This window comes from Silene latifolia, chromosome X (genome assembly GCF_048544455.1).
Source record: "Silene latifolia isolate original U9 population chromosome X, ASM4854445v1, whole genome shotgun sequence".
Lineage (NCBI taxonomy): Eukaryota > Viridiplantae > Streptophyta > Magnoliopsida > Caryophyllales > Caryophyllaceae > Silene > Silene latifolia.
Window position 1 is genome coordinate 125,742,914 of NC_133537.1, and position 20,502 is coordinate 125,763,415.

The 20,502-nt window shown below is 36.7% G+C and overlaps 1 protein-coding gene across 4 annotated transcripts; it reads left to right on the plus strand.

Moving 5' to 3' along the window:
- Positions 1-11,428: 11,428 nt before the first annotated feature.
- LOC141623584 (uncharacterized) lies at positions 11,429-16,103 on the plus strand. Of its 4 annotated transcripts, none has more exons than XM_074439679.1 (3): positions 11,429-11,572; positions 12,463-12,530; positions 14,764-16,103. In XM_074439679.1, the coding sequence occupies exon 3, from the start codon at positions 14,768-14,770 to the stop codon at positions 15,908-15,910; it is 1,143 nt and encodes a 380-aa protein (XP_074295780.1). In that variant the 5' UTR covers positions 11,429-11,572; positions 12,463-12,530; positions 14,764-14,767; the 3' UTR covers positions 15,911-16,103. The 4 variants fall into 4 exon arrangements, 2 of the variants coding, with proteins under 2 accessions (XP_074295780.1, XP_074295781.1); XR_012533461.1 differs by lacking the exon at positions 14,764-16,103 and adding an exon at positions 13,029-13,250 and having other exon boundaries at positions 11,443-11,572; XR_012533462.1 differs by lacking the exons at positions 12,463-12,530; positions 14,764-16,103 and adding an exon at positions 13,029-13,250 and having other exon boundaries at positions 11,443-11,572.
- Positions 16,104-20,502: the final 4,399 nt, after the last annotated feature.

Sequence of the window (20,502 nt, forward strand, 5' to 3'; positions counted from 1 at the left end):
GGAATTCCAAGGTATATGTTGGATATGTGTTGAGTTGGAGGTTGATGTATCGCTCAAGCCCCACCTTGGTTAAAAATGTAAGGGTTTGGTCATAAATCCCCATGTCTCTCAAGGTCCTGGGATGGAGGAATTGGGATATGTGTAAGGGTTTACTCTCAAGGGTTTTGAAGTAATTTTTGTATGGTGCGGGCAAACCCTCATCTCCGTGAAAAGCCTTAGGTGGGTGTGCTGGTGCATTAGAGGATTCACCTCTCTTTTTCGACTTTCCCTTGCCAATTCCGAACACCATCTTGCTTTCTCACAAAATTAAGTTCAAAAAGACACTAAAACAACCAAAAACTGAAATTTTTTTCTAAGGGGCAATTCAACAAACACCTTTTTTTTTGGTAGAATGTGAGCTTTTCATTAATAATAAAACACTATTACAACACTAACAATCTTATCAATACAAGTAAAGGCTACAAAACCTTAAAAGTTATACTTCAATACTTAAGCTAAGTAGCCAATCCTTATCCCTTTGAGGCAAAGTAGTCTGAATTTTCTGAAGAATGCGCGCCTTCACTATTGATTGAATCTCCATAATCACTCTCCTTGGTGTAGCTAGTGTCAAGGAAAGCCTGCACTCATTTATTTGTTTCCAAATACAATACCAAGTAGCCATCAATGCAAGCCTAACAACTTGCTTCTGCATCTTTGTACAGTTCAGGTTAGAGCCAGACAATCTCTTGCATAACCAGTGTTCAATCTCAGCAATAATCTGTGAACTATAAACACAGCTGCCAAAAAGATGATCATGTGTTTCAACAGCTTGTCCACAAGTCACACAATTGTTACTGTCACAAATCTGCAACTGGAACAGCTTATCCCTAGTCTGCAGACCTTGATGCTTAACCATCCAGCCAACTAAAGAATGCTTAGGTATGTTCCAAGAATCCCAAACACTATTATACCCGGACAAGGGGTGTGGACCTGCAACCGTAGTAACTGTGATCGAATTGAGTAGCCCCTAGCATCTAACTGCCAGTGACCACCCACAAAACCAGAGCTCAGTATATCCTTAACTTTACAGATATTTCTCCAGTTCTAATTGGAATCAGGAGGAGGTTGATAACTCAAGTGTTTAAGGTATGTTTGTGTGATTTTTCCCTTCCCTAGCAGAAAACTTTTACCAACAATCCACAACAATGAAAAATAGCAAGAATTTAACTCAATTTAACCTAACTAAATAGTGTAAATCGGATTATACAAGTTTGAAATGAAGAAACTAAAGGAAAATTGTTATACCTCCCCGAAATTCCTCAAACTTGCTTGAATAAGTGTGGATGATGCGTAAAAACCCCTTATTGACCCTTAAATCCTTTTGTAGAAGCTTCAGTTTCACCCGAAAAAAGTTAGGGTTCTTGGGAAATTTGGGGGATTTTTCAGAAATGTGGTGTTGTGATGGTGTTTTTGATGGAACAATTGAGTTGTGTGAAGAATTTGGTTGAAAGATTTGAAGGTTGGTGATGGAAAGTAGTGATTAGGTGAGGTTTTGAGAGATTGAGAGTAGGTTTGAGGGTTTTTGGTCGACAAAGAGGGGGTATTGAAAGCTTTGGAATGTCGGGTAATTGAGGATTAGGGAGATGAAATAGCAGACCTGCGTAGGCTGCGCAATCTTTCTTCTCGCCTGCCCAATTGGGCACAGCTGCGCACCTCATTTGCACAGGCTGCGCTTAAGCTCGTAGTTTTCCCCTTTGATGCCTTTAGTTCCAATTTCCATACTTAGCCAAATTTTGCCCTTTTTCTCGTGTTCCCCTTCCTTGGCTTTTTCATATGAATTTGTAAGGTAAACTCGGCTCTCGTCTCCTCTTGGGCACGCCTTCCAAGAGGGTTGTGCGAATCACTACACCATTAACAAACCTCAAGTGCCTCTTGAATTTCAATGCAAATTAAATTATGGAAAACGGAATTAACATGCCACGAAATAAAATACGGAAATGAACTACACTAAGAAAACAATTAAATTGGGATAAAATATTTACAAATTTTGCCGTTGTTTAATGTCGATGGCTCGACATAATGCTTCTTGAAGGTTAATCTTCATAGACGGGGTCCTCCAATTGTATTTCTTCTCCCCCAAGGTCTTGCATCCCTTCATGATAAACTTTGATTCGTTGCCCATTCACCTTTATCAACTTTCCCGAGTTGGGATGCTCCACATCCACCGCTCCATGTGGATGCACTTTCTTCACAATATAAGGACCGAACCACCGAGACCTCAACTTTCCCGGAAAAAGCTTAAACGGATTTTGAAATACAAGAACCTTGTCTTCTTCCTTGAAACTCCTCCGAGCTATCATCTTGTCATGCCACACTCTAGCTTTTTCCTTGTAAATTACGGCGTTGTCATAGGAATCCAACCGGAGTTCCTCCATCTCTTGAATTTGCAACTTTCGACGCAATCCCGCTTCATACACATTTTGATTAAAGGTTTTGATGGCCTAATAAGCTTTATGTTCAACTTCCACCGATAAATGGCATGTTTTCCCATATATGAGACGATATGGAGACATGCCAATAGGAGTCTTATAGGCCGTGCGGTACGCCCATAATGCATCGTCCAACCGTTTGCTCCAATCCTTTCGGTCCGGGTTCACCGTCTTCTCAAGGATTCCTTTAATCTCACGATTAGATAATTCCGCTTGCCCATTAGTTTGAGTGTGATAAGCGGTGGAGACCTTGTGGAGGACACCATATTTCTTCAATAATCCTTGAATAACCCGGTTGCAAAAATGCGTCCCCCGATCACTTATTATAGTCTTAGGGTAACAAAATCTTGAGAAGATATACATTGAATGAAGCTAGACACGGTCTTGGTATCATCAACTCTTGTGCGGATTGCCTCCACCCACTTTAAGACATAGTCAACGGCAAGCAAGATGTAAAGGAACCCGCTTGAATTCGGAAAGGGACCCATAAAGTCGATCCCCCAAACATCAAATACTTCACAAAAAAGTATTGGTTGTTGGGGCATCTCGTGCCGTCGAGAAATGTTTCCACATATTTGACACCGATCACAAGTCTTCACATAAGCTTGGGCATCCCGAAAAATACTAGGCCAATAGAAACCACATTCCAAGATATTTCGGGCGGTCCTTTGAGGACCAAAGTGCCCTCCACAAGCGTACTCATGGCAATGTTGGAGGATTGAGGGGATTTCCACATCCGGAATGCAACGGTGGATAATATTGTCTTGGCACATTTTCCAAAAGTAGAGGTCATCCCATATGAAGTAGCGGGAGATACTCCTCAACTTGTGGCGTTGGCTAGAAGATAAGGATGTGGGAAACTTCCTTGTCACCATGTAGTTGACAAGGTTAGCATACCACGGCTCAACGACTTTCATAGCATATAAAGATTCATGTGGTAAGCTACCATCCACTACTCCGATAGTCTTCACTAGATCCTCATTAATGTGAAGCCTACTCAAATGGTCGGCTACCACATTGGCACTCCCTTGCTTATCTTTGAGCTTGATGTCAAACTCGCTCAATAAGAGAACCCGCCTCATTAACCTTGCCTTGGTGTCCTTCTTGTCCACGAGTTGCCTTATGGATTTGTGATCGGTATAAATAAAGACTTTAGCACCCAAGAGATAAGCTCGCAATTTTTCAATGGCATACACCACCGCCAAGAACTCCTTTTCTGTGGTGGTGTAGTTTCGTTGAGCATCATTTAATAGAAAAGAAGCATATTGAATCACATGGGCTACCTTCCCCTCCCTTTGGCCTAAAACCGCGCCTAGGGCATAATCACTAGCGTCCGTCATGATTTCGAAGGGAAGGTCCTATTTTGGAGCTTGAATTATTGGGGCCGTCACAAGCCTTTGTTTCAAAGAATTGAATGCCACCCTACAAGCATCATAAAAAACAAACTCCACATCCTTGTGCAAAAGCTTGCACAAGGGGTACGTAATCTTGGAAAAGTCTTTAATAAATTTTTGGTAAAAGCCCGCGTGTCCCAAGAACGACCTCACGTCTCGAGTATTAGATGGATACGGCAAGGTTTTAATCACATCCACCTTAGCCGTATCCACCTCAATCCCTCTTCGCGACACTATATGTCCAAACACGATCCCGCTACTCACCATTAAGTGTCACTTTTCAGAATTTAAAATGAGGTGAGAGTCTATGCACCGTGATAGGACCATAGCGAGGTGGTCTAGACACGATTCAAATGAGTCCCCATGGATGTTGAAGTCATCCATGAAGACTTCTAAAATTTGCTCCACATAGTCCGAAAAGATGCTCATCATACACTGTTGGAATGTGCCAGGGGCATTGCACAATCAAAAAGGCATGCGGCGGTAAGCATAAGTACCAAAAGGGCAAGTAAATGTTGTTTTTGATTGATCCTCCGGGTGTATGGGGATTTGAAAATAACCGGAGTACCCGTCCAAAAAACAGTAGAATTCTTTTCCCCCTAGCCTCTCTAGCATTTGATCTAGAAAGGGTAAGGGGAAATGATCTTTAAATGTCACGGAATTAAGGCGGCGATGATCGATGCAAACTCTCCACCCGGTTTGAATCCGAGTAGGAATTAAAGCTCCCTCTTTGCCTTCGATTACGTCACCCCACCCTTTTTCGGTACACATTGAGTAGGGCTTACCCATTGAGAATCGCTAATGGGATAGATGATTCCAATTTGGAGTAGTTTGATTATCTATTCTTTCACGACTTCCATCATTGGCGGGTTCAATTTCCTTTGGGGTTGCCTAACCAGCTTTGGTTCTCCCTCCAACCGGATCTTGTGCATGCATATGCTTGGGCTCATCCCCTTAAGATCCACAATGCTCCACCCAAAAGCTCCCTTGTATTTTTGCAATACATCCACCAACCTCTTCTCTTGGTCACCCTCAAGTTGGTTTGAGATTATGAGGGGGAGGGTGTTGTTTTCCCCAAGAAAAATATACTTCAAGTGGTCGGGAAGTGGTTTTAGATTGGGTGTGGGTGGTTTTATAATGGAGGGGAGTGGTTGTTGGAAATCTATATCTCATTATACTCAACATATTCATATATGTTTCAAATTTAATTTAGTCATAAAATTAATTAGATCTTATGCATGCAAACATAACTAAATATAGAGAAAAAAATCATCATTCTTACATTGGAAATTTCGGATTATTGGGCACAAGTGAGTTCTCTTACTCACTTGTTCTTGAGCTCACCAAATATTGGATGAACAAAGGATTCAAGTATAGAATCCCTCCCAAGGAATAATACCCAAGATAACCTCCTAAAAGACTAATATTATTAATACTAGAACAATTTTAATCTTAATAAAATTGACCCAAAATATTGTTGGTACTCTTGCTAATACGGTCAAAAGTAGGGAGGATTTTTGGAGATTTTGTCTCTCTAATTTTAATAAGATATGTAGAGAGTTTTTATTTCTCACACTAGAAATATTATTGTAAAAATATGAATGAATAATGATAGAGAAAAAAAAAACTCTCTATGTTGTACTTGGAAAACCGGGGAGAGAGGAGAGGACAGGAGAGGTGAGCCAATGCATGGGCAAGTTATTCTTCTCAAGAAAAAACTAGGCTTGCATGGCTATAAGCTAGTTATCATCATTATGCTCTCCACTTAATAATTTAACACAAATTAAACATTATACTCCCTCCCATATTTCGGTCTATATTGGATAAAATGGATTCCATTTTATCTTTGTCAATTTGTCACATGTCACAAGTCATGTAAAAATGTCATGTATTTTTAACGTATTAAAAATCAACATATTAATAAAATACGTCATGTACAAAATCGACTTAGTAATTCACAATTACTTGTACCAAAACACTTTACCAATTATAAATTACAACACCTTGTATTTATAATAAATTATTCATTCAGTTCAATTGTTTCCGTAAACAATAATTTCATCTAAGCAATAAAACAATTCGATTACTTAGACCGTGTCTAATTTAATCAGATTAAAACGAGACACGTAAATATTACTCCCAAAATCATCCGTCAATTTTAAACAATTTAATTGACTCGTATCATCATACGACCAATTAAATATTCAATTAAGAGTGTTACCCTTTAGGTATGACCTAAGGGGATCAACTGATCACCACCGTCGCACGACAGTAATGTCAAACTCTAATCAGCCAATCATTACCGATATGTGTGGACAGTTGTGGTAAAATATTACTTCCCACATGTATTCTTAAAATGAGACTTAAACATGTGATCATCATGATCGACAGTTGTGATCGCATTATTGTCGGAGGACACATATTCCAACAATCTCCCACTTGTCCTCGACAAGTGTACGTCACCAATTCTCTTTTCCTATTACTATCTCTCACTCAATGCAAGGTGTCTTTCAGGTCGTACTTGCAAGTGATCATATCAAGAGTGGTTTCCTCGATCTGGAGAATAACTGATTGACCGGAATTTATCCACCATGGATACCTTCCGAGCGTGGCCACGCATTTCCAGTTCATTACTCCTCGAGTGGCCCTGAGATATTGTTATAACCCTGAAAAGGGGTGGACAATTCCTATTGCACTTATTCCCTTCGACTAGCCACAACCATCATAACCCAAAATATGCACATTTGACCCCATTTACGAAGGTCGTAGTAACACAAATCAAAGTTAATCTGAAACTGTGCCATCTTAGGCGAATAGTCTTTAGTCAAAAGAATCGACTCATTAGAATACTATAGTAGCTCTCGCCACGACCAGGCTATATAAATTTGCCAGAACTCTATAAGCGGTCATAAGGCCCGACAAAGTGTTCCTAACAGTCTGCCTATATGATCGACTAGTCATCTCACATGACTCTATGGCACTTGAACTTGCCATCAATCGTATCACACTCTAGTCACTTCGAGACGTCACCTTATACAAGTGACTATGGTCGAATACCATGTTAATCCGGGTTCACTTTAACGGGGTTCAATATTGTCTCCACAACCCGTTTGGATGTAACAAGGTATAAAAGGAGTTTTTAGATTTAAAAACTCGAACGACAAATGTGATTATCATATGAGTAGTCAATACTTGATTACTACTTCATATTCTATAATCCAATTTAGATCTTGTATGTAGTTGTTCATCTCAATTCAATTGAAATGACATGACTCATCATGTTAAGCCTATGAATAGGCATTGTAAGTAGGTCTTAGCAACTCCCTGCTCAACCTTGGTACATACTTGTTTTCCTTTTGTAATGTATACATTTGCATTATAAAACTTTCTGAGTACGTGTCTAGATCCAATCTAGACATAGGCTTTCTTGCCTTAAAATAGCTCCCACTGTTTTCACAGTGTACGGGACTCATCCCTCTTGCACATCCCATGATTGCAAGTGTACTCAATTTCCGTTGTAAATATTTCTCATTGTTCTTTATTGCCTAGAACGATTCTAGAAAATCTATTTCTTAAATAACATAGCCACAATGGTATCTTAACCATCCTAATATGTTTTGATTATGGTTTTGTCGGAAACCATGCGCAATCTCAATTGTCAATTGTCACTTGTGTAACACCCTTACACAAAATTGCATCAAAAAACACTTTGCATTACATCCTTAATGCTTCTGCAAGCACTTAAGGGTAATCTTCATGGCTTACTTGGTAACTATTACTTAAATTCGATTTGAAACAATTCATCATACTCAAAGTATATGAAGTGTTATACATCATTTCCTATTTAATTGATTCGGCAGCGGAAGCAAATGGAATCAATCAAATGTGTTCAATTCGATTGAACTAGTCATGAATCTTATCAACATAAGACTCCTTATTTGACATTAATATCATGTAGATTTATCTCCATAAATCCGGATATTAAAGATGTACTATAATACTCCAAAAGTCTTAAATCATTCCCAATGATCAATATGTCATCCACATATAAGACTAATTAAAATTTCCGTAACTCCCACTAAACCTCATGTATAAACACAACTTCTCGACTTATCGAGAAAGGTTTTATAACATGATTAAAACATTGATTCTAACTCATTGATGTCCTACTTAAGACCCTCTCTTAAGTTTCACATTATCTTAGGATTGTAAGAATCTACAAAACTCATAACATGTATCGAATACATTCCTTCAATGAAGAAGTGGGTTTTAGATTCACTCACTATATATATCTCATAATGAAACACAGTTCCTAAGAAAATCCAAATAGACTTAAGCATTTCAACTAGTGCAAAACCCTTTGCAACCAATCAAGCTTTGAAATCTCACTTTATTAGTGCAAAACCCTTTGTCACTAATCAAGCCTTTTATTTCGGATTTTCATGGCTCTAAGCCTTGTATTGAGTTGTGACTTAAACACTCTCATGTAAGTCATATGTTATTACATTCCAGAAATAATCAACTTGAATCAAACAATTTCATTGTAAGTTGTAAGCTCTTTACTTTCTTAAAAGTAACATGAATTCATCATCTTCAACAAGTGACGACTTTAACCTCCTAGGTTTTGAAGAAACAACGTTTTACACAAAACGTCTCATGTAGCCAAGAAAGACCAGTTTCTTGTGACATAACATTAACATTATTTGTGGCTCTTTGAATAATTTCTCCCACTCTGTCTTCTAGAAATAAACTTGTATTTTAGAAAGACAGCTTCACGATCCACAAACCCGTTGTACTCGTGATTATAATAAGGAAAAATGAGCATTTATTTCTTTTGAAAACTTACAACCATGGTACCCTACCATTTCATATCTCATATGATTCGTTTTAGATTTAGTGGAAAAATAATTTAGACAAAATGATAAAATCCCCAAAAGGATCAAGTAACTCAAAGTAACTTGATCGAAGTCCAAACCATATCGAATAGCGTTTGATTTCTTTATCCAACCACACATTATCCCATAATGTGTGCTAAGAGAGATTAATTTGTGATACTATATCACATTTTATTTGGCTTGCATCAAAGTCTTCACTTGATAATCCCATCACGACTAAATCGTGATTCCTTGAACTCTTTGAACTTCTTCAAAGATTTCTCTATTTACCTTATTAAGTGAACACATTAGCGTCAACTTAAATCGTTGGTAAAAGAAAATGATCAACCTATTTTGGATCAATGATTTACAACCTCGATCTCCTTTTCAACCAAAAGGCACGAGACATCTTGTTTTGAATACAAGATACGCATATACCATAAGATTAACAATGTAATGGTTTTAAGAGTACTCAATAACTCTTTGCGTTCATCATTCCAGAATCTAATGTTCAATCTTAGGTTACCAATTTGAGTCTTGCATTATCTACATGATATATCATTCTAGTTTGGTTTAGAATATAATCACCTTGATAATGGGCTAGCCATAAATCAAATCATGTTGTATAGGGTCACAAAAGTGAAACCTCTTTTGTATCTTAACAAGTTTATATTCTTATTTAGAGTTTTATGCACTTAATAGTCATAATTAAGTACAACTATAAACCCTAAACTAGATTGATTACACAATGACTCTATCTCTCGACATTATTTGATGCTAGTCGTCATATTATAATCATCTTATGTGTCGAATACAATGATGAAAACCTCCACTGGTTTCTAATATGATTGAAGTAGTACTAGCAAAATTTATGTTAATCAAATAAACATTTAAAGAAGAAGGTCCCATTAGATGTCCCACAACTAACTTGTTGATTCTTCAATAATTTGGGGTAATTTCCTTTCTATCGTCCAACAATTAAGACAATGGAAATTATATCGGTCGGGATTGATAGGTTTAGTATCGTTATTCTCAATAACTTTACTTTTAACATTACCTTGTATCAATTACATTCTATTTTTACTTCTTAAAAACCTTATCCTTTTCTTAACGGTTTAAGAGAATGCTCCCACTCAATTCAATGAATCTTTACTTTAGAGAAGCAAAGTTGAATCTTATGAAGACTACTCTTCAATTCAATTGTTTTAGTCTTAAAACTTTCATTGAAGTGGTTGCGGTATTTTGGTCAATTTTTATTTCCAACAAATCTAGTTACCAAAATGATTTAATGTTTCAAAGTACTTAACTCAATTCAGCATATGAGAAACAATTCATTGTAAGTAGATATGTTAGTCAAGAATCAAAAACCCTTTTGGTCACGAATAACTTTTATCTATACTCTTCACAAGAGATCCTTATAATGGATAATTCGAGGTTTTAGAAGAAATTTCATGTTTGTCTTTAGTTACGATGTTTTAATGGAGATTTGAATCAAAAATCGAAATGATATCGTATATGAATTGCGGTAAAGAAATAGAACAATATGATAACGGAATAGTGGAAAACTCAACATCTATCGTTTTATTAATACTTGTAAATAACAAGTAAAGCATTTACATAGTGACCTCTACCCAACTATTATAAATGATTCCAAGATCCAAATTCATATTAACTTGGGCACGGTGTGGCCGATGAAACCCTTATCAATATAACTCGGCGGATTAACGCTTTAGTCGATTCTACTTTTAGAACTCTTGGTCGATAAAATTACTCTAATATTTATCTATAGCCCAGAACACATGCGACTACGGTCACGAATACTTCCGTTGAGCTCAATACAAATTTCGAATAAACGTGTCCATGATCCAAACTCACATTAACTTGGGCACGGTGTGGCTGATGAAACCCTCATCAACATGAATTCGGTGGATAGACATTTATCACCCACTTCCCCTACGTAACAAGGTTTGTACCCCGGTGTGGCCGAGTGCACTCCCTCACGAAATAGGTTTTCATGGTTTCTACTTTTTGGTAATGCTAAGTCTCAATTGTTTATTTTTAGCGAGAGGTCATGTCAATTTATTATCTATCACGTTTTAAGTGAACTAAAGCGGTGAACTATGATAATTGTAATTGACACGGTCGATAAACTCGATTAAAATGATAATGCTTGTTTTAGTTATGGCGATTTAGCGATGCATGCAACATATAAATAAAATGCAAAGCATAAATCTAAATCCTAGTATGGCCTTTCTAAAATAGAAAATCTAATTAATTATTACATATTCGGAAACCAACTCCATTGGTCCCTTGAACTTCGGTTTTGGCACGCATCTCGAGGTAACACCGTCTTCAATGGATCGCCTTCTCGAGTGACACCGTCTTCAAGGATCTCCGGAATAAATAAATGATATAACAAATTACATAATTTCCTATTATACATTTATAATTAAAATAAAATTGTAATAACCCAAACTTTTGAAATAATTAATTATTTGAATAAACGTTTTATTAGTATTACGCGGTAGTGGTTATATAGTAATATGTTAATCTAATTGGTACTTGTATACTACACGTCTACACCTAATAATACTTGTATACTACACCTAATAAACATAAATATAGTAATAAATCTTGTGGTCCCACCCACCCATATATATTATATATAGTAAATAATAGCCCTTCCATATTCGGCTGATTGGAAAAAGAAAAGAAAAGGGAGGGGGAGATAGAGGAAGAGCGATTGGCCGCGAGATCGAGTAAATAAGAGAAGGTCTTTGCCGAGCACGCCGTCTTAACCCACCGTCCTCACTGTCTTACCGTCCTATTAACCGAGGTAATATCTGTTATTCCCTTCAATTCGTTCATGGTTATTGAGTCGTTTATAGTCGGAATTAATAGCAATGTCACCGTCTAAATATTATGGGTAATTTTGGTGGTCGTGACTGTGGGACGTTAGATGGTGATTTATGAACGTTTAAGGGCCACGATGATGGCTGGGCAGTAGTAGTACATGTACCTCGGTCTCAGGCTCGTTTGAGTCGATTTTGACGTTAGTTGAAGGAGCTTTGATGATGGGTCAAGAGGTGATCGTAGGGTAGTGATTTGGGACGTCCTTTAGAGTTATTTTAAGGTTAGTTGGAGTAGTGAATGGTGCTGGACAGTAGGAACAGGCCTGCTCTGTTTTGGAGCGGTTTCGGCCGAGGATACGTTGAGTTCATGTGTCATCTATGGGTCGGTTTATGATACGATATTAATACCTCGAGTCAGTGTATTGTCAGGCCATGTAATGGTAGTTGGTTCAGTCAGTTTCGTCGCCGTCGCGGCAATGCCTTAGTACTATGTCGCTTGAATTTCACAAGGGGCGTGGTTTGTGCGTGAGGATAGAGATGGAGTCGGGTGTTGTAGTGCAAACGGTGGTGGTGTTCGAGTGTCCGGTATTACTCGGGCCTGCTTAGTTGTCATGTGTTCGTGGTGTTTGGGAGTCCGATAGTGAGCCTTGCGTGTTCTAGACTAAGAATGTCGGGGGTTGTGTATTGTGGTAACCATGAAGCAACTTAGACGTAAAACATGGGTAATATACTAAGTAACTAACATTAGTGGGTTGACCAATTAAAGTTAGCTTTAATGGATGGATGTGGGCACTTTGTTAAATTAAGGGAGTTAACTAGGCTATTAATTAAATGAGTTAGCTAACTTACCTATCTATATGTATTATAATTGTAGGATTCGAATTGTAGAGGAGCAATTTCTAATTATTGTGTGACTTGTGCGCGGAGAGTATTGCTGAAAAGGTAGGATAATCTACTCAACTATATCTGGTTTGCGTGTTTAATACGTGAATGTATTGAAAGGATGATTGGTGTATGATTGCTTATTTAATTAAGCTAATTGAGTGATTAACTTTGTTAATTGTTGGAGTTGTGTATATTTTATACGATTATATTGTGGAATGGTTTATGAGAATTGGATTGCCCCAGGCTTAGTCTGTGGTGGATAATGTGAGTGGTGATTGGACTGCCCCAGGCTTAGTCTCTGGTGGATAACGTGTGTGATTAATTGGAAGGCCCCATGCTTTGTCTCTGGTGGATAACGTGTGTGAGTATTTGGGCGCCCCAGGCTTAGTCTCGGTGGATAACGTGGATAGTTGATGTCGAGATGTGACATGTGAGCAGTTGAGATTGGAATATTGTGATTTGAGAGATTGGTTGTTTTAATGTATTTTATCCTACTCAACCTCGTGGTTGATAGTGTATTCGTGAACACCTGTGATGAACCATAATGGGGAGCAGATTTGACAGGTACTAAAGATTAGCTGACTTGGGAGCATTGGGACGCGAGCTCGATTTGGACCATAGTTGTTGTCTAGATCACTTAGTTGACTTATACAACTTTATTTATGTATATTCCGCTGCGTAGTATATTGTAATGTTAAGGTTTAAATTTAATCGGTTGGCAATGTAATAAAACCATTATTTCAGTTAAAGTTATTAAAGTACTTTGGTTTGTTTTAATTTGTATCATTTACCTCGGGCAACCGAGATGGTAACAGTCCTATTTATTTGGAAATGTCTAGCTAAAGGCTCCTGAATAAATGGGGGTGTTACAAAGTGGTATCAGAGCAAAACGATCCTCAGGCCTAACCAATGAAGTTAATAATGAATATAGGATGTGTCTAATAAAATGAACCCGGGTAGAAACTGTTAGGAGCCCTTTTTGGCTTAGGATGAGAAGGTACCCTCACTCCGAACCCCGGCCCTTCCAGTTTTGAACCGGTTACCTTGAGAGATATTGAAGAGTGGGGTAAATTTAAAATGAATGTTATTTATTTTCTTAGGAGTCATTGTTGACTTGAAGGTGTATTGTTTTTATTGATTTGATGTGTATTGTTGATGACCAATGTTACAGGATGTAACCTTGATTTTAAGGAGGACGGGATGGATAAAATAATGATGTGATGTTGAATTTTTTTGATCATAAGCATGAAAGTTATTACAAATTGATATTGATTATGTGGTTGGATGTTGTGTGATAGTAGTATCATGTCTAGTGATATGCGGTTGTGTGAATCCCAAAGCCATGTTATTTAAAATATATTATGAAATGATCAAGCTTGTGATATGAATGCTTTAGAGTATATACTAGTCGTGTGTGAATGTTTATTGACCAAATTGTGTTGATATAGAAGTAGGAGGGTGTTAATAAGGGCTTGTGACCTAGTAAAAAGGAACCTAGAGCAGAACTTTATTTCGTCAAATTTTACCCCTATTTGATTTAGTTTCCATTTCACCTCCGTTTATCATACAAGGTTGATATTTTTATGAGTGATAACTCAGTGGGTTAGCTTACCAATGCCGTTGGTCTCATGTTTAAAAGTTTTATGGGTTGGGAGAAATAAATGTTTTAGTGGACAGTGGTCGAATATTCCTGTACAGTTAAGTTTTCGACAAACGATTTTGTAAAATCTCTCATTTACCTTGTACTTAAGATTTTTACCTAATTCCAACTCCAATATTTAAAGGACTCAAATATGTTTTCAAATTGATAATCCACGTTGTAAGGTGAATTTTTAACAATTAATAGTGATTTTTACAAGTTGACCTAAAAGTTTTGACTTTTTGCTGGTCAGTTTTGTTTCGACCCACTGAATGGTAAAAATCTTTATAAATTGATTATTCGAGATTTGGACTTGATTCTTTTTCTCATGCTTTAAAAACTCTTTATATTCTCTGGAAAATATAAAAACTCAACGTGGGATGTAATGGTTAATTAATGGTGAATTTTGAAAGTTACAGCTTGACTTTGATTTCCAAAAACGCGAGTCTTTCCAAAAGATTAATATAAATGTCTTATAATTCGTTAACCTGTGATAGTTGAGGGGTAGGAGTGATCATAGAAAGACCTAATAAAGGGTTATAAAAAGGATGGAATTGACCACACCTTATCTTTGTAAGTATAGAATATTTAAAAATGTTAAGCCATCTTTTCTCGGGTAGAAACTTATGTCGTCTTGTTTTACTTTTATAGAACCATGCCTCAAAAGAGATCTACACCTACACCCTCTACCATGTCCCAAGAGGAGATTGACCGTTTGATATCTATGAATGAGGCTTTGACCGTGGCACTGAAGGCTAAGGGGTCGGTTCAGGATCCAGCAAAGATGAGCGCTAGTATCGCAAGGCACAACCCGACGAAATATGACGGATTAGGTGAACCATCTTTACTTGGGGATTGGCATAGGGAGTTTGACAACCTTTTTGAGTTGTTGGGTTGTCCTCCGGAGTTTCAAGTAGACCAAGCTGCTTATTATTTGAGGGGAAAAGCGGGTTTATGGTGGAATCGTAGTAAGGAGGTAATAAGGGAAGCTTGGAGGGAGAGTGATGAATCTTTTATCACTTTGAAGAGTTTCAAGGAGAATATGAGAGCTGTATTTGTACCAGAACATATTAGGAGTAAGATGAGAGCTGAATTTGATTCTTTCAAGATGACTGAGGAGATGACAGTAGAGACTTATTATAACAGGTTTATGGAATTGTCAGAATATGTAGCTGATTTGAATTTTAGTGATGAGATGTTGGCACTCAGATTTGAAAAGGGATTAACAACCACTATTAAGAAGAGGCTTGCAGCTGGTCAACCAAGTACCATGGATGATGTTTATCAACGAGCTGGGCACGCAGAGAGGATTGCAGATATGTTAAAGGAAGAGAGGAGGGAGAAGGAGGAGAAGAAGGAAAAGAGTGAGAAGGGAAAGGTTGAGCCTTCTAGTGAGAATGCGGGGAGTAAGAAACAAAATTCTAACCAATATTACTCTTACTTTGCTAATAGTGCACCGATGGGAGGAGTGAGCCGTGGAATTAATGGTCGGTCGGTGGCTAATAGGGATTTTGTGGGTAGCTGTTTCAGGTGTGGTAAATTGGGCCATAAGATCATATATTGTAGAGTAAATTTGGGCAAGCAAGGAGGTGGCAATGGAAATGGAGGTTATGGGAGTCAAAACCAAAGGAACTACCAAACTCCAGTACAGAGTGCAGGGAGCAATAGAAATGCAGGGCAATGGAGTACCCAGAGGAGCTACAACAATAGGCAAGGCAATGGAGGTGATAAGAGTAATGGTGGGAAGACATTTGGAACAGCTGGTACAATACAAATGATTGGGGAGAAGGGTAATTAGTTTATTTGAGAGAATTAGACTCTTATAAATATTTATGTTGTTAGTAGTTTTAATAAAGTAGTAGTAGTTCCGAAACTTCGGGACGAAATTTATTTTTAGGGGGGTAGAATGTGACACCTCATGTTTTAAGTTTATTTTGTGATACATTTTCGTATTTTGATAAGAATGATATGGTTTGATAATGATTAATAAAGTTAATTGTGTTGCAACGATCGTGAGTTGAAATTGCATTCAGATGTGTTGATGGTTTCACGAGGCTTTTGTGTAGCATTTTTGGGTGAACTTCGGGACGAAGTTCATTTTAAGGAGGAAAGACTGTAATAACCCAAACTTTTGAAATAATTAATTATTTTAATAAACGTTTTATTAGTATTACGCGGTAGTGGTTATATAGTAATATGTTAATCTAATTGGTACTTGTATACTACACGTCTACACCTAATAATACTTGTATACTACACCTAATAAACATAAATATAGTAATAAATCTTGTGGTCCCACCCACCCATATATATTATATATAGTAAATAATAGCCCTTCCATATTCAGCTGATTGGAAAAAGAAAAGAAAAGAGAGGGGGAGATAGAGGAAGAGCGATTGGCCGCGAGATCGAGTAAATAAGAGAAGGTCTTTGCCGAGCACGCCGTCTTAACCCACCGTCCTCACTGTCTTACCGTCCTATTAACCGAGGTAATATCTGTTATTCCCTTCAATTCGTTCATGGTTATTGAGTCGTTTATAGTCGGAATTAATAGCAATGTCACCGTCTAAATATTATGGGTAATTTTGGTGGTCGTGACTGTGGGACGTTAGATGGTGATTTATGAACGTTTAAGGGCCACGATGATGGCTGGGCAGTAGTAGTACATGTACCTCGGTCTCAGGCTTGTTTGAGTCGATTTTGACGTTAGTTGAAGGAGCTTTGATGATGGGTCAAGGGGTGATCGTAGGGTAGTGATTTGGGACGTCCTTTAGAGTTATTTTAAGGTTAGTTGGAGTCGTGAATGGTGCTGGACAGTAGGAACAGGCCTGCTCTGTTTTGGAGCGGTTTCGGCCGAGGATACGTTGAGTTCATGTGTCATCTATGGGTCGGTTTATGATACGATATTAATACCTCGAGTCAGTGTATTGTCAGGCCATGTAATGGTAGTTGGTTCAGTCAGTTTCGTCGCCGTCGCGGCAATGCCTTAGTACTATGTCGCTTGAATTTCACAAGGGGCGTGGTTTGTGTGTGAGGATAGAGATGGAGTCGGGTGGTGTAGTGCAAACGGTGGTGGTGTTCGAGTGTCCGGTATTACTCGAGTCTGCTTAGTTGTCATGTGTTCGTGGTGTTTGGGAGTCCGATAGAGAGCCTTGCGTGTTCTAGACTAAGAATGTCGGGGGTTGTGTATTGTGGTAACCATGAAACAACTTAGACGTAAAACATGGGTAATATACTAAGTAACTAACATTAGTGGGTTGACCAATTAAAGTTAGCTTTAATGGATGGATGTGGGCACTTTGTTAAATTAAGGGAGTTAACTAGGCTATTAATTAAATGAGTTAGCTAACTTACCTATCTATATGTATTATAATTGTAGGATTCGAATTGTAGAGGAGCAATTTCTAATTATTGTGTGACTTGTGCGCGGAGAGTATTGCTGAAAAGGTAGGATAATCTACTCAACTATATCTGGTTTGCGTGTTTAATACGTGAATGTATTGAAAGGATGATTGGTGTATGATTGCTTATTTAATTAAGCTAATTGAGTGATTAACTTTTTTAATTGTTGGAGTTGTGTATATTTTATACGATTATATTGTGGAATGGTTTATGAGAATTGGATTGCCCCAGGCTTAGTCTGTGGTGGATAATGTGAGTGGTGATTGGGCCCCTGGCTTAGTCTCTGGTGGATAACGTGTGTGATTAATTGGAAGGCCCCATGCTTTGTCTCTGGTGGATAACGTGTGTGAGTATTTGGACTGCCCCAGGCTTAGTCTCTGGTGGATAACGTGGATAGTTGATGTCGAGATGTGACATGTGAACAGTTGAGATTGGAATATTGACAGTTGTGAGAGATTGGTTGTTTTAATGTATTTTATCCTACTCAACCTCATGGTTGTGGTGTATTCGTGAACACTGTGATGAACCATAATGGGAGCAGATTTGAGTACTAAAGATTAGGCGACTTGGGAGCATTGGACGCGAGCTCGACTTGGACCATAGTTGTTGTCTAGATCACTTAGTTGACTTATACAACTTTATTTATGTATATTCATTGCGTAGTATATTGTAATGTTAAGGTTTAAATTTAATCGGTTGGCAATGTAATAAAACCATTATTTCAGTTAAAGTTATTAAAGTACTTTGGTTTGTTTTAATTTGTATCATTTACCTCGGGCAACCGAGATGGTAACAGTCCTATTTATTTGGAAATGTCTAGCTAAAGGCTCCTGAATAAATGGGGGTGTTACAAAAATAAATCTATTAAATTACAAAACGGTGATACGAGATCACAATAAATTACAACCGAATCGATATTCCCATACATTTTGGGTAATACCAATTAAAAACTAAGGCCATACTAAGTAAAATTACATAATTCAAAAATTACATAAAATAAAATTATGACAATCATAAATAAAATGCAGCATTATAATATGTATGAACATGCCCAATTTTATGGTAAATCGCCTTTAAGGAGCCAATATCGTATATTAATCGGTTTTTACGGATTTGCGTGATTTAACCTTTTAAAATCACTATTATTACATAAATTCATATTTATGTAGAAGTTAATTACCCTAACCAACTAAGGACTCAAAATTAATCTCCACTAACTATTTGACAATAATTAACTTATATTTCTTAAAATTGTTCATAAATGGACTCAAAATTACAAAATAAAGTCATAAACTTCAAAAAAAATCAAAAAAATTTCAAAAAAATTTGAAATTTGAAATTTTAAACTCATGAACATTCTGGAAAAATACCATGACACTCATAATGTTCAAAAACTTAGGTTAAAAATTTAGAAATTCATCTAGGAAAAACAATGTTGCGGTTTATCGGATTTAACAATAATTACCATAAAAATATGAGAAAAATTATTTTCATTAACTATTCACTTTTAGATCTGAAATAGGTGATAAAATGCAACATGTGACGTTTTTCCTTAGTCATGAAGTATGTTTTAGCAATTTATACTAATTAAAGTCACTATTTATGTTATTTTTCATCAAAAATTCATAAATCATGCATAAGGACTTCATTATAGCCAATTATTTTACACACATCTTTTAAAATTCCATGTGACAACATACTAAATTTCTATGACCATAATCGCAATATTACTCATATTAACCTATTTTTCATTTAAATTCGATATTTATCATGAAAAATCCATATTTCGAGCATATGAACTCATAAAATTATGAAAATTTACAGGTCATAAAAATATAATACATTTAAAAACATATCCAAAAATCACTGGAAAAAACGAAGTTTAGCTAATTTTAGTCCAAAAATGACATTTTTATCATAAAATCACATTTTAATGCCATTATTATATAAAATGAACAATAAAAATCCATAAATTAACCAAAATATCCTAAATATATTTTAGGACCAGAAACTTTAACATGCATAATTGATTTCGTGATATATCATAATAAACACAAATTTATAAGTTTTATATGTTAATCGTATAACTCGGAAAAACTATAACCGATTTGCATGCAAACAACCTAAGGCTCATGATACCGCTTGTTGGAAATCTATATCTCATTATACTCAACATATTCATATATGTTTCAAATTTAATTTAGTCATAAAATTAATTAGATCTTATGCATGCAAACATAACTAAATATAGAGAAGAAATCATCATTCTTACATTGGAAATTTCGGATTATTGGGCACAAGTGAGTTCGCCTACTCACTTGTTCTTGAGCTCTCCAAATATTGGATGAACAAAGTATTCAAGTATAGAATCCCTCCCAAGGAATAATACCTAAGATAACCTCCTAAAAGACTAATATTATTTATACTAGAACAATATTAATCTTAATAAAATTGACCCAAAATATTGTTGGTACTCTTGCTAATTCGGTCAAGAGTAGGGAGGATTTTTGGAGATTTTGTCTCTCTAATTTTAATAAGATATGTAGAGAGTTTTTATTTCTCACAATAGAAATATTATTGTAAAAATATGAATGAATAATGATAGAGAAAAAAAAACTCTCTATGTTGTACTTGGAAAACCGGTGGGGAGAGAGGAGAGGAGCGGAGAGGAGAGGTGAGCCAATGCATGGGCAAGTTATTCTTCTCAAGAAAAAACTAGGCTTGCATGGCTATAAGCTAGTTATCATCATTATCCTCTCCACTTAATAATTTAACACAAATTAAACATTATACTCCCTCCCATATTTCGGTCTATATTGGATAAAATGGATTCCATTTTATCTTTGCCAATTTGTCAATTTGTCACATGTCACAAGTCATGTAAAAATGTCATGTATTTTTAACGTATTAAAAATCAACGTATTAATAAAATACGTCATGTACAAAATTTACTTAGTAATTCACAATTACTTGTACCAAAACACTTTA

What these genes read in the sequence shown, in the direction of transcription:
- LOC141623584 (XM_074439679.1), top strand. Translation starts at nt 14,768, where the DNA reads ATGCCTCAAAAGAGATCTACACCTACACCCTCTACCATGTCCCAAGAG.